General features: G+C 51.3%; 1 protein-coding gene across 7 annotated transcripts in view; it reads right to left on the bottom strand.

The window, feature by feature from the left end:
* Positions 1-12,783, bottom strand: part of NR6A1 (nuclear receptor subfamily 6 group A member 1) — a 65,613-nt gene that overhangs the window by 37,976 nt on the left and 14,854 nt on the right. For all 7 annotated transcript variants that reach the window (XM_083721788.1, XM_083721782.1, XM_083721786.1 and 4 more), the window contains one exon: positions 1,434-1,664. In XM_083721788.1, the coding sequence (XP_083577914.1) occupies positions 1,434-1,664 (231 nt within the window). The remainder of the gene's footprint in view (positions 1-1,433; positions 1,665-12,783) is intronic.

Genomic DNA, 12,783 nt, shown 5'->3' with positions numbered 1-12,783 from the left:
GCTGAACTACCTCCACGCGATGGTCGCCTCCAGACTGGATTATTGCAACGCGCTCCACGTGGGGCTGCTCTTGAGACTGACCCAGAAACTCCAGCGGGTGCAGAATGCCACGGCGAGACTCCTTACGGGGTCCTCACTGCAAGATCACATTCACCCAGTGCTATACCAACTGCGCTGGCTCCCGGTGGAGTACAGGATCAGGTTCAAGGTGCTGGTTTTAACCCTTGAAAGCCCTATACGGCCTAGGACCCTCATACCTACGGGACCGCCTCTTCTGGTACGTCCCTTGATCCTCAAACAAAAACATCTTGGAGGTCCCGGACCACAGGGAGGTTAGGCTGGCCTTGACCAGAGCCAGGGCTTTTTCAGCTGCGGCTCCAATCTGGTGGAACGCTCCGTCACAAGAGACTAGGGCCCTGCGGGACTTGACATATTTCCGCAAGACAGAGCTGTTCCACCAGGCCTTTGGCCAGGGCACAGCCTGACCCCCTCCTTTGGCAATCCTCACAGAACTCTAGCCCAATGGTTGCCATCAATTTGATTTTAGAATGAACTGATTTTAGAATGCAGTATTGCTTTACTGTTGTTAGCCGCTCTGAGCCCGGCTTCGGCTGGGGAGGGTGGGATATTCCGTGTTTTTCGCTCCATAAAATGTACCTGACCATAAGCAGCACCTAGTTTTTAGAGGAAGAAAACAAGGGGGGGGGGGGAAATATTCTAAACGAAACAGCAGGTTATGATTTTGGTGGTTCATGCTCAGGCCACAGACATGTGATTTGACGGTGAGTTTGGGGTAGCCCAATGCAAAAAGTTTTGGTGCAGGCTGTAGACATGGACATGCTATGTGATCTGACGGTGAATTTGGGGTCACCCAATGTAAAACTCCTGAGGGTCCATGGGCTTTCACCTCCCCCCTCCCAGGCAGCCTCCTTCATCTAGCTCCCTTATCTCTCTCCCGATCCCACTGATCAGCTGCTTCCTTTCAACACTCCCTTCTCCCCTCCTTTGCCTTAGTGTCTTTTCCTTAGCTGGAGCAGTTTTTTGCTCCTCTTTTTTTCTAATTTCTTTCCTCATTGATTTAGTCTTCCTGTCTCCTCTCCTTGAAATTTTGCTGTCTATACCTCCCCGCCTCCCAGGCAGCCTCCTTTGTTGCTAGCGTCCCTTATCTCGCTTCCGATCGCTTGCCATCAGCGGCTTTGTTTCAACACCCACTTCCCTCTTTCAAAAAACAACAACAACAAAAAACATGATCTGCTTTTCACCCCTGGGCAATTCGGCTCCAGGGACCCTAAGACGCACAGACATTTCCCCTTACTTTTTAGCAAAAAATAGGGTAAATGAAATTTTATTATTATTATTATTATTATTATTATTATTATTATTATTACCACCTCGGCCCCCAGCCCGGCCCCCCGCAATAACACACAAGGTACCTTTCCGATTCATGCCCATCTGCAGGCACTTGAGCAGGCGGCAGTACTGGCAGCGGTTGCGCTGCTTGCGGGACATGACACAGTTCTTGTCGCGGCTGCACCGGTAGACCCTCTTGTTGCAGATGCTGCGCTTGAAGAAGCCCTTGCAGCCCTCGCAGGAGATGATGCCGTAGTGGAGGCCGGTGGCGCGGTCGCCACAAATCAGGCAGGTGCGCTGCTCTGCCCGGTCGCCTGCAAAGCGGGGTGGGGGGGGCGAGGAAACAGCAGCGGGTGAGATGCGGGGGCAAGGACGCAGAGAAACGAAGGGGACATGGGGCAGTTTTAATAATAATAATAATAATTATTATTATTATTATTATAAATTTTATTTCTACCCGGCTGTCCCCAACCAAAACCGGGCTCAGGGCGGCTAACAAGCAATAAAAAGCAAGTTGATTGAAATGCAACTTAAAAAACAAGATTCAAACACAACGTTAAAATGCAGCCTCATCACAGGAGCACAGCACAGTGTGAACAGCTCAGGGAGACAGAGCAGGATTAGGACATGCTGCAAATCCACATTCGGCCACTGAGGGGCAGTCGAGCATCACAGAATCATAGAATAGAGTTGGAAGAGACCACAAGAGCGAGTCCCAACCCCCTGCCAAGCAGGAAACACCATCAGAGCACTCCTGACATATAGTTGTCAAGCCTCTGCTTCAAGACCTCCAAAGAAGGAGACTCCACCACACTCCTTGGCAGCAAATTCCACTGTCGAACAGCTCCTACTGTCAGGAAGTTCTTCCTAATGTTTAGGTGGAATCTTCTTTCTTGTAGTTTGGATCCTGCGAGGGCTGCAAGGGCTTCTTCAAGCACAGCATCTGCAACAAGAGGGTCTACCAGTGCAGCTGCGACAAGAACTACAAGAATGTTCTACAAGAAAGAATCTTCTTTCTTGTAGTTTCTTGTAGTATCAAATCATATTTGAGAACAAATTGATTGTAAGAACATTGCAGCAATAGAGGCTAATCAGACCTCCTTAGGGCCCGGGACCTCTAGGGTGTTGCTCTTCATGGACCTTGAGGTCCTCCGTGGGGCAGACTGGGGGAGGTGGCCCAGGGGACCTCGGTGCCACCGCCTGGGGAAGGGACCCGGGCGCAGGTTCAAAACGGGCAGGGAGATTCGGTTCAGGGCAGGGATAGGCAAACGGTCCAGCAGTGCCTTCGAGAGCAACTATTGTATTTTTCGCTCCGTAAGACACTTTTTCCTCCTAAAAAGGAAGGGGAGAGGTCTGTGCGTCTTATGGAGCGAATGTGAGGTCAGTCGTTGGCTCCCTTTCTGGCCCCCGGCCCCTTGCCCAGGCCTCCATTGTTGAATGTTTTTCTCCCCCCCCCCCAAGGTCGTATCTGGAATCGCACAGCACCAAGCTTCCTATCAATCGCTTGCAACATGTCTGGGATATATCTATTTCCTACAGGAGGAGGAGGGGGGAAAAGATCTAATATGGCGAGCTGCTCGCTTTAGCCTTTGCTATTGCAGCACACAGGTAGGTGTGTCGCAATTCGTGTTATTTTTAAATAAAATTCCAACACACACCCCCCACTAAAGGTCGTAGTTACAGGAAACCAGGCGCCTTCTCGGTGGTGGCGCCCTCCCATCAGATGTTAAAGAAATAAACAACTGTATGACATCTGGAAGACATATGAAGGCAGCCTTGTTCAGGGACGTTTTTCATGCATGACATTTTCATGTGATTTTGGTGTTTATTGGAAGCCGCCCAGAGTGGCTGGGGAAAGCCAGCCAGATGGGCAGGGTACAAGTCATAAATAATAATTATTATTATTATTGTTGTTGTTGTTGTTGTTATTATTATCATCATCAACACACGACACAAAGTTTCGTATCGCTCGCTCGCAATACAGGTGGGATATATTTATTTCCTACAGGAGGAGGGGAAAAAATAAGATTTAATATGGCGAGCTGTTGCTTTCGCCTTCGCTATTTCAGCACAGATAGGTGTGTTCCGATTTGTTTATTTCCTCCTAAAAAGGGGAAATGTCTGTGCATCTTATGGAGCGAATGTGGGGTCGATTGCTGCCCTTGCCCAGGTCTCCATTGCTGAATTTTCTGCAGATGGATGCTGTGTTCTTCCGGGCGACACATGACCGGCTGATTAGATTATGTCTGGACAAATGTAAAAAGATTTGAAATATCTATGTATTTTGTTGGTGTTGCTGTATTTTAAATGAAAACTTAATAAAAATGATTTTTTTAAAAAAAATGTCCGGAAACAGCAGAAATGACTCCCTTTCCTTTCCTAAAGATACTGCCCAGGAAATGGAACCAATTCCATCTCAATTGATCAATCAAGATCCCGAAATAGCATAGCTTTCTCTATCTGCAAACGAAGCACAAAATCGTAAGAGACAAAAGACTTCATTGTGCATCTTGCCACTGCTGGACACCGGAGAACATTAAACGTGAACCATAATTTTAATTTAAGGAATTAATTTTTATGGAAAAGTTAACAGAGAGAGTAGGTCAAAGAAAACGATGTGAGAAACTATGTAACTTTTACATAACGTGGTCCTCCTTTATTACATATGCATCAAAGAAAGAACATGCATTTAAACCACCTAAGACACACGGGAGCATGTGGAATGAGAATGTCCCTATTTTCATAGGAGAAACGTCAGAGCGGAAGGCAGAACGTCCCTATTTTCATAGGAGAAACGTTGGAGCGGAAGGCAGAACATCCCTATTTTCATAGGAGAAACGTCGGAGCGGAAGGCAGAACGTCCCTATTTTCATAGGAGAAACGTTGGAGCGGAAGGCAGAACGTCCCTATTTTCATGGGAGAAACGTCAGAGCGGAAGGCAGAACGTCCCTATTTTCATAGGAGAAACGTTGGAGCGGAAGGCAGAACGTCCCTATTTTCATAGGAGAAACGTCGGAGCGGAAGGCAGAACGTCCCTATTTTCATAGGAGAAACGTCGGCGCGGAAGGCAGAACGTCCCTATTTTCATAGGGGAAACGTCAGAGGGGAAGGCAGAACGTCCCTATTTTCATAGGAGAAACGTCAGAGGGGAAGGCAGAACGTCCCTATTTTCACAGGAGAAACGTCAGAGGGGAAGGCAGAACGTCCCTATTTTCACAGGAGAAACGTCGGAGGGGATGGCAGAACGTCCCTATTTTCATGGGAGAAACGTCGGAGGGGAAGGCAGAACGTCCCTATTTTCACGGGAGAAACGTCGGAGGGGATGGCAACGCGCCCCTATTTTCACAGGAGAAACGTCGGAGGGGATGGCAGAACGTCCCTATTTTCATGGGAGAAACGTCGGAGGGGATGGCAGAACGTCCCTATTTTCATGGGAGAAACGTCAGAGCGGAAGGCAGAACGTCCCTATTTTCATAGGAGAAACGTCGGAGCGGAAGGCAGAACGTCCCTACTTTCATAGGAGAAACGTCAGAGGGGAAGGCAGAACGTCCCTATTTTCATAGGAGAAACGTCAGAGGGGAAGGCAGAACGTCCCTATTTTCACAGGAGAAACGTCAGAGGGGAAGGCAGAACGTCCCTATTTTCATAGGAGAAACGTCGGAGGGGATGGCAGAACGTCCCTATTTTCATGGGAGAAACGTCGGAGGGGATGGCAACGCGCCCCTATTTTCACAGAAGAAACGTCGGAGGGGATGGCAGAACATCCCTATTTTCATGGGAGAAACGCCGGAGGGGATGGCAACGCGCCCCTATTTCCACAGGAGAAACGTCGGAGGGGATGGCAGAACGTCCCTATTTTCATGGGAGAAACGCCGGAGGGGATGGCAACGCGCCCCTATTTCCACAGGAGAAACGTCGGAGGGGATGGCAGAACATCCCTATTTTCATGGGAGAAACGTCAGAGGGGAAGGCAGAACGTCCCTATTTTCATGGAAGGAACGTCGGAGGGGATGGCAGAACGTCCCTTTTTTCATGGGAGGAACGTCGGAGGGGATGGCAGAACGTCCCTATTTTCATGGGAGAAACGTCGGAGGGGATGGCAACGCGCCCCTATTTTCACAGGAGAAACGTCGGAGGGGATGGCAGAACGTCCCTATTTTCATGGGAGAAACGTCGGAGGGGATGGCAGAACGTCCCTATTTTCGTGGGAGAAACGTCAGAGCGGAAGGCAGAACGTCCCTATTTTCATAGGAGAAACGTCGGAGCGGAAGGCAGAACGTCCCTACTTTCATAGGAGAAACGTCAGAGGGGAAGGCAGAACGTCCCTATTTTCATAGGAGAAACGTCAGAGGGGAAGGCAGAACGTCCCTACTTTCATAGGAGAAACGTCAGAGGGGAAGGCAGAACGTCCCTATTTTCATAGGAGAAACGTCGGAGCGGAAGGCAGAACGTCCCTACTTTCATAGGAGAAACGTCAGAGGGGAAGGCAGAACGTCCCTATTTTCATAGGAGAAACGTCAGAGGGGAAGGCAGAACGTCCCTATTTTCACAGGAGAATCGTCAGAGGGGAAGGCAGAACGTCCCTATTTTCATAGGAGAAACGTCAGAGGGGAAGGCAGAACGTCCCTATTTTCATGGGAGAAACGTCGGAGGGGATGGCAACGCGCCCCTATTTTCACAGAAGAAACGTCGGAGGGGATGGCAGAACATCCCTATTTTCATGGGAGAAACGCCGGAGGGGATGGCAACGCGCCCCTATTTCCACAGGAGAAACGTCGGAGGGGATGGCAGAACGTCCCTATTTTCATGGGAGAAACGCCGGAGGGGATGGCAACGCGCCCCTATTTCCACAGGAGAAACGTCGGAGGGGATGGCAGAACATCCCTATTTTCATGGGAGAAACGTCAGAGGGGAAGGCAGAACGTCCCTATTTTCACAGGAAAAACGCCGGAGGGGAAGGCAGAACGTCCCTATTTTCATAGGAGAAACGTCAGAGGGGAAGGCAGAACGTCCCTATTTTCATGGGAGGAACGTCGGAGGGGATGGCAGAACGTCCCTTTTTTCATGGGAGGAACGTCGGAGGGGATGGCAGAACGTCCCTATTTTCATGGGAGAAACGTCGGAGGGGATGGCAACGCGCCCCTATTTTCATGGGAGAAACGTCAGAGGGGATGGCAACGTGCCCCTATTTTCACAGGAGAAACGTCGGAGCGGAAGGCAGAACATCCCTATTTTCACAGGAGAAACGTCAGAGGGGAAGGCAGAACGTCCCTATTTTCATAGGAGAAACGTCAGAGGGGAAGGCAGAACGTCCCTATTTTCATAGGAGAAACGTCAGAGGGGAAGGCAGAACGTCCCTATTTTCACAGGAGAAACGTCAGAGGGGAAGGCAGAACGTCCCTATTTTCACAGGAGAAACGTCGGAGGGGATGGCAGAACGTCCCTATTTTCATGGGAGAAACGTCGGAGGGGAAGGCAGAACGTCCCTATTTTCACGGGAGAAACGTCGGAGGGGATGGCAACGCGCCCCTATTTTCACAGGAGAAACGTCGGAGGGGATGGCAGAACGTCCCTATTTTCATGGGAGAAACGTCGGAGGGGATGGCAGAACGTCCCTATTTTCATGGGAGAAACGTCAGAGCGGAAGGCAGAACGTCCCTATTTTCATAGGAGAAACGTCGGAGCGGAAGGCAGAACGTCCCTACTTTCATAGGAGAAACGTCAGAGGGGAAGGCAGAACGTCCCTATTTTCATAGGAGAAACGTCAGAGGGGAAGGCAGAACGTCCCTATTTTCACAGGAGAAACGTCAGAGGGGAAGGCAGAACGTCCCTATTTTCATAGGAGAAACGTCGGAGGGGATGGCAGAACGTCCCTATTTTCATGGGAGAAACGTCGGAGGGGATGGCAACGCGCCCCTATTTTCACAGAAGAAACGTCGGAGGGGATGGCAGAACATCCCTATTTTCATGGGAGAAACGCCGGAGGGGATGGCAACGCGCCCCTATTTCCACAGGAGAAACGTCGGAGGGGATGGCAGAACGTCCCTATTTTCATGGGAGAAACGCCGGAGGGGATGGCAACGCGCCCCTATTTCCACAGGAGAAACGTCGGAGGGGATGGCAGAACATCCCTATTTTCATGGGAGAAACGTCAGAGGGGAAGGCAGAACGTCCCTATTTTCACAGGAAAAACGCCGGAGGGGAAGGCAGAACGTCCCTATTTTCATAGGAGAAACGTCAGAGGGGAAGGCAGAACGTCCCTATTTTCATGGGAGGAACGTCGGAGGGGATGGCAGAACGTCCCTTTTTTCATGGGAGGAACGTCGGAGGGGATGGCAGAACGTCCCTATTTTCATGGGAGAAACGTCGGAGGGGATGGCAACGCGCCCCTATTTTCATGGGAGAAACGTCAGAGGGGATGGCAACGTGCCCCTATTTTCACAGGAGAAACGTCGGAGCGGAAGGCAGAACATCCCTATTTTCACAGGAGAAACGTCAGAGGGGAAGGCAGAACGTCCCTATTTTCATAGGAGAAACGTCAGAGGGGAAGGCAGAACGTCCCTATTTTCATAGGAGAAACGTCAGAGGGGAAGGCAGAACGTCCCTATTTTCACAGGAGAAACGTCAGAGGGGAAGGCAGAACGTCCCTATTTTCACAGGAGAAACGTCGGAGGGGATGGCAGAACGTCCCTATTTTCATGGGAGAAACGTCGGAGGGGAAGGCAGAACGTCCCTATTTTCACGGGAGAAACGTCGGAGGGGATGGCAACGCGCCCCTATTTTCACAGGAGAAACGTCGGAGGGGATGGCAGAACGTCCCTATTTTCATGGGAGAAACGTCGGAGGGGATGGCAGAACGTCCCTATTTTCATGGGAGAAACGTCAGAGCGGAAGGCAGAACGTCCCTATTTTCATAGGAGAAACGTCGGAGCGGAAGGCAGAACGTCCCTACTTTCATAGGAGAAACGTCAGAGGGGAAGGCAGAACGTCCCTATTTTCATAGGAGAAACGTCAGAGGGGAAGGCAGAACGTCCCTATTTTCACAGGAGAAACGTCAGAGGGGAAGGCAGAACGTCCCTATTTTCATAGGAGAAACGTCGGAGGGGATGGCAGAACGTCCCTATTTTCATGGGAGAAACGTCGGAGGGGATGGCAACGCGCCCCTATTTTCACAGAAGAAACGTCGGAGGGGATGGCAGAACATCCCTATTTTCATGGGAGAAACGCCGGAGGGGATGGCAACGCGCCCCTATTTCCACAGGAGAAACGTCGGAGGGGATGGCAGAACGTCCCTATTTTCATGGGAGAAACGCCGGAGGGGATGGCAACGCGCCCCTATTTCCACAGGAGAAACGTCGGAGGGGATGGCAGAACATCCCTATTTTCATGGGAGAAACGTCAGAGGGGAAGGCAGAACGTCCCTATTTTCATGGGAGGAACGTCGGAGGGGATGGCAGAACGTCCCTTTTTTCATGGGAGGAACGTCGGAGGGGATGGCAGAACGTCCCTATTTTCATGGGAGAAACGTCGGAGGGGATGGCAGAACGTCCCTATTTTCGTGGGAGAAACGTCAGAGCGGAAGGCAGAACGTCCCTATTTTCATAGGAGAAACGTCGGAGCGGAAGGCAGAACGTCCCTACTTTCATAGGAGAAACGTCAGAGGGGAAGGCAGAACGTCCCTATTTTCATAGGAGAAACGTCAGAGGGGAAGGCAGAACGTCCCTATTTTCATAGGAGAAACGTCAGAGGGGAAGGCAGAACGTCCCTATTTTCACAGGAGAATCGTCAGAGGGGAAGGCAGAACGTCCCTATTTTCATAGGAGAAACGTCAGAGGGGAAGGCAGAACGTCCCTATTTTCACAGGAAAAACGCCGGAGGGGAAGGCAGAACGTCCCTATTTTCATAGGAGAAACGTCGGAGGGGAAGGCAGAACGTCCCTATTTTCATGGGAGAAACGTCGGAGGGGATGGCAACGCGCCCCTATTTTCACAGAAGAAACGTCGGAGGGGATGGCAGAACATCCCTATTTTCATGGGAGAAACGCCGGAGGGGATGGCAACGCGCCCCTATTTCCACAGGAGAAATGTCGGAGGGGATGGCAGAACGTCCCTATTTTCATGGGAGAAACGCCGGAGGGGATGGCAACGCGCCCCTATTTCCACAGGAGAAACGTCGGAGGGGATGGCAGAACATCCCTATTTTCATGGGAGAAACGTCAGAGGGGAAGGCAGAACGTCCCTATTTTCACAGGAAAAACGCCGGAGGGGAAGGCAGAACGTCCCTATTTTCATAGGAGAAACGTCAGAGGGGAAGGCAGAACGTCCCTATTTTCATGGGAGGAACGTCGGAGGGGATGGCAGAACGTCCCTTTTTTCATGGGAGGAACGTCGGAGGGGATGGCAGAACGTCCCTATTTTCATGGGAGAAACGTCGGAGGGGATGGCAACGCGCCCCTATTTTCATGGGAGAAACGTCAGAGGGGATGGCAACGTGCCCCTATTTTCACAGGAGAAACGTCGGAGCGGAAGGCAGAACATCCCTATTTTCACAGGAGAAACGTCAGAGGGGAAGGCAGAACGTCCCTATTTTCATAGGAGAAACGTCAGAGGGGAAGGCAGAACGTCCCTATTTTCATAGGAGAAACGTCAGAGGGGAAGGCAGAACGTCCCTATTTTCACAGGAGAAACGTCAGAGGGGAAGGCAGAACGTCCCTATTTTCATAGGAGAAACGTCAGAGGGGAAGGCAGAACGTCCCTATTTTCACAGGAAAAACGCCGGAGGGGAAGGCAGAACGTCCCTTTTTCATAGGAGAAACGTCGGAGGGGAAGGCAGAACGTCCCTATTTTCATGGGAGAAACGTCGGAGGGGAAGGCAGAACGTCCCTATTTTCACAGGAAAAACGCCGGAGGGGAAGGCAGAACGTCCCTATTTTCATAGGAGAAACGTCAGAGGGGAAGGCAGAACGTCCCTATTTTCATAGGAGAAACGTCGGAGGGGAAGGCAGAACGTCCCTATTTTCATAGGAGAAACGTCAGAGGGGAAGGCAGAACGTCCCTATTTTCACAGGAAAAACGCCGGAGGGGAAGGCAGAACGTCCCTTTTTCATAGGAGAAACGTCGGAGGGGAAGGCAGAACGTCCCTATTTTCATGGGAGAAACGCCGGAGGGGATGGCAACGCGCCCCTATTTCCACAGGAGAAACGTCGGAGGGGATGGCAGAACATCCCTATTTTCATGGGAGAAACGTCAGAGGGGAAGGCAGAACGTCCCTATTTTCATGGGAGGAACGTCGGAGGGGATGGCAGAACGTCCCTTTTTTCATGGGAGGAACGTCGGAGGGGATGGCAGAACGTCCCTATTTTCATGGGAGAAACGTCGGAGGGGATGGCAACGCGCCCCTATTTTCACAGGAGAAACGTCGGAGGGGATGGCAGAACGTCCCTATTTTCATGGGAGAAACGTCGGAGGGGATGGCAGAACGTCCCTATTTTCGTGGGAGAAACGTCAGAGCGGAGGGCAGAACGTCCCTATTTTCATAGGAGAAACGTCGGAGCGGAAGGCAGAACGTCCCTACTTTCATAGGAGAAACGTCAGAGGGGAAGGCAGAACGTCCCTATTTTCATAGGAGAAACGTCAGAGGGGAAGGCAGAACGTCCCTATTTTCATAGGAGAAACGTCAGAGGGGAAGGCAGAACGTCCCTATTTTCACAGGAGAATCGTCAGAGGGGAAGGCAGAACGTCCCTATTTTCATAGGAGAAACGTCAGAGGGGAAGGCAGAACGTCCCTATTTTCACAGGAAAAACGCCGGAGGGGAAGGCAGAACGTCCCTATTTTCATAGGAGAAACGTCGGAGGGGAAGGCAGAACGTCCCTATTTTCATGGGAGAAACGTCGGAGGGGATGGCAACGCGCCCCTATTTTCACAGAAGAAACGTCGGAGGGGATGGCAGAACATCCCTATTTTCATGGGAGAAACGCCGGAGGGGATGGCAACGCGCCCCTATTTCCACAGGAGAAACGTCGGAGGGGATGGCAGAACGTCCCTATTTTCATGGGAGAAACGCCGGAGGGGATGGCAACGCGCCCCTATTTCCACAGGAGAAACGTCGGAGGGGATGGCAGAACATCCCTATTTTCATGGGAGAAACGTCAGAGGGGAAGGCAGAACGTCCCTATTTTCACAGGAAAAACGCCGGAGGGGAAGGCAGAACGTCCCTATTTTCATAGGAGAAACGTCAGAGGGGAAGGCAGAACGTCCCTATTTTCATGGGAGGAACGTCGGAGGGGATGGCAGAACGTCCCTTTTTTCATGGGAGGAACGTCGGAGGGGATGGCAGAACGTCCCTATTTTCATGGGAGAAACGTCGGAGGGGATGGCAACGCGCCCCTATTTTCATGGGAGAAACGTCAGAGGGGATGGCAACGTGCCCCTATTTTCACAGGAGAAACGTCGGAGCGGAAGGCAGAACATCCCTATTTTCACAGGAGAAACGTCAGAGGGGAAGGCAGAACGTCCCTATTTTCATAGGAGAAACGTCAGAGGGGAAGGCAGAACGTCCCTATTTTCATAGGAGAAACGTCAGAGGGGAAGGCAGAACGTCCCTATTTTCATAGGAGAAACGTCAGAGGGGAAGGCAGAACGTCCCTATTTTCACAGGAAAAACGCCGGAGGGGAAGGCAGAACGTCCCTATTTTCATGGGAGAAACGTCGGAGGGGATGGCAACGCGCCCCTATTTTCACAGAAGAAACGTCGGAGGGGATGGCAGAACATCCCTATTTTCATGGGAGAAACGCCGGAGGGGATGGCAACGCGCCCCTATTTCCACAGGAGAAACGTCGGAGGGGATGGCAGAACGTCCCTATTTTCATGGGAGAAACGCCGGAGGGGATGGCAACGCGCCCCTATTTCCACAGGAGAAACGTCGGAGGGGATGGCAGAACATCCCTATTTTCATGGGAGAAACGTCAGAGGGGAAGGCAGAACGTCCCTATTTTCATGGGAGGAACGTCGGAGGGGATGGCAGAACGTCCTTTTTCATGGGAGGAACGTCGGAGGGGATGGCAGAACGTCCCTATTTTCATGGGAGAAACGTCGGAGGGGATGGCAACGCGCCCCTATTTTCATGGGAGAAACGTCAGAGGGGATGGCAACGCGCCCCTATTTTCACAGGAGAAACGTCGGAGCGGAAGGCAGAACATCCCTATTTTCATAGGAGAAACGTCGGAGGGGATGGCAGAATGTCCCTATTTTCATAGGAGAAACGTCGGAGGGGAAGGCAGAACGTCCCTATTTTCATAGGAGAAACATCAGAGGGGATGATGGTCTGGGTACATTGTCCCAGAACAGGGGTCCCCAAACTTTTTTGCAAGAGAGCCAAATTTGATGACAGGAACATGTGTGAGGGCCTTTTTTTTAGGGTTGATGTTGTGGAA

This window comes from Podarcis gaigeae (genome assembly GCF_964106915.1).
Source record: "Podarcis gaigeae genome assembly, chromosome: Z".
Taxonomy (NCBI): Eukaryota; Metazoa; Chordata; class Lepidosauria; order Squamata; family Lacertidae; genus Podarcis; species Podarcis gaigeae.
This window is presented reverse-complemented; position numbering and strand designations above follow the sequence as displayed.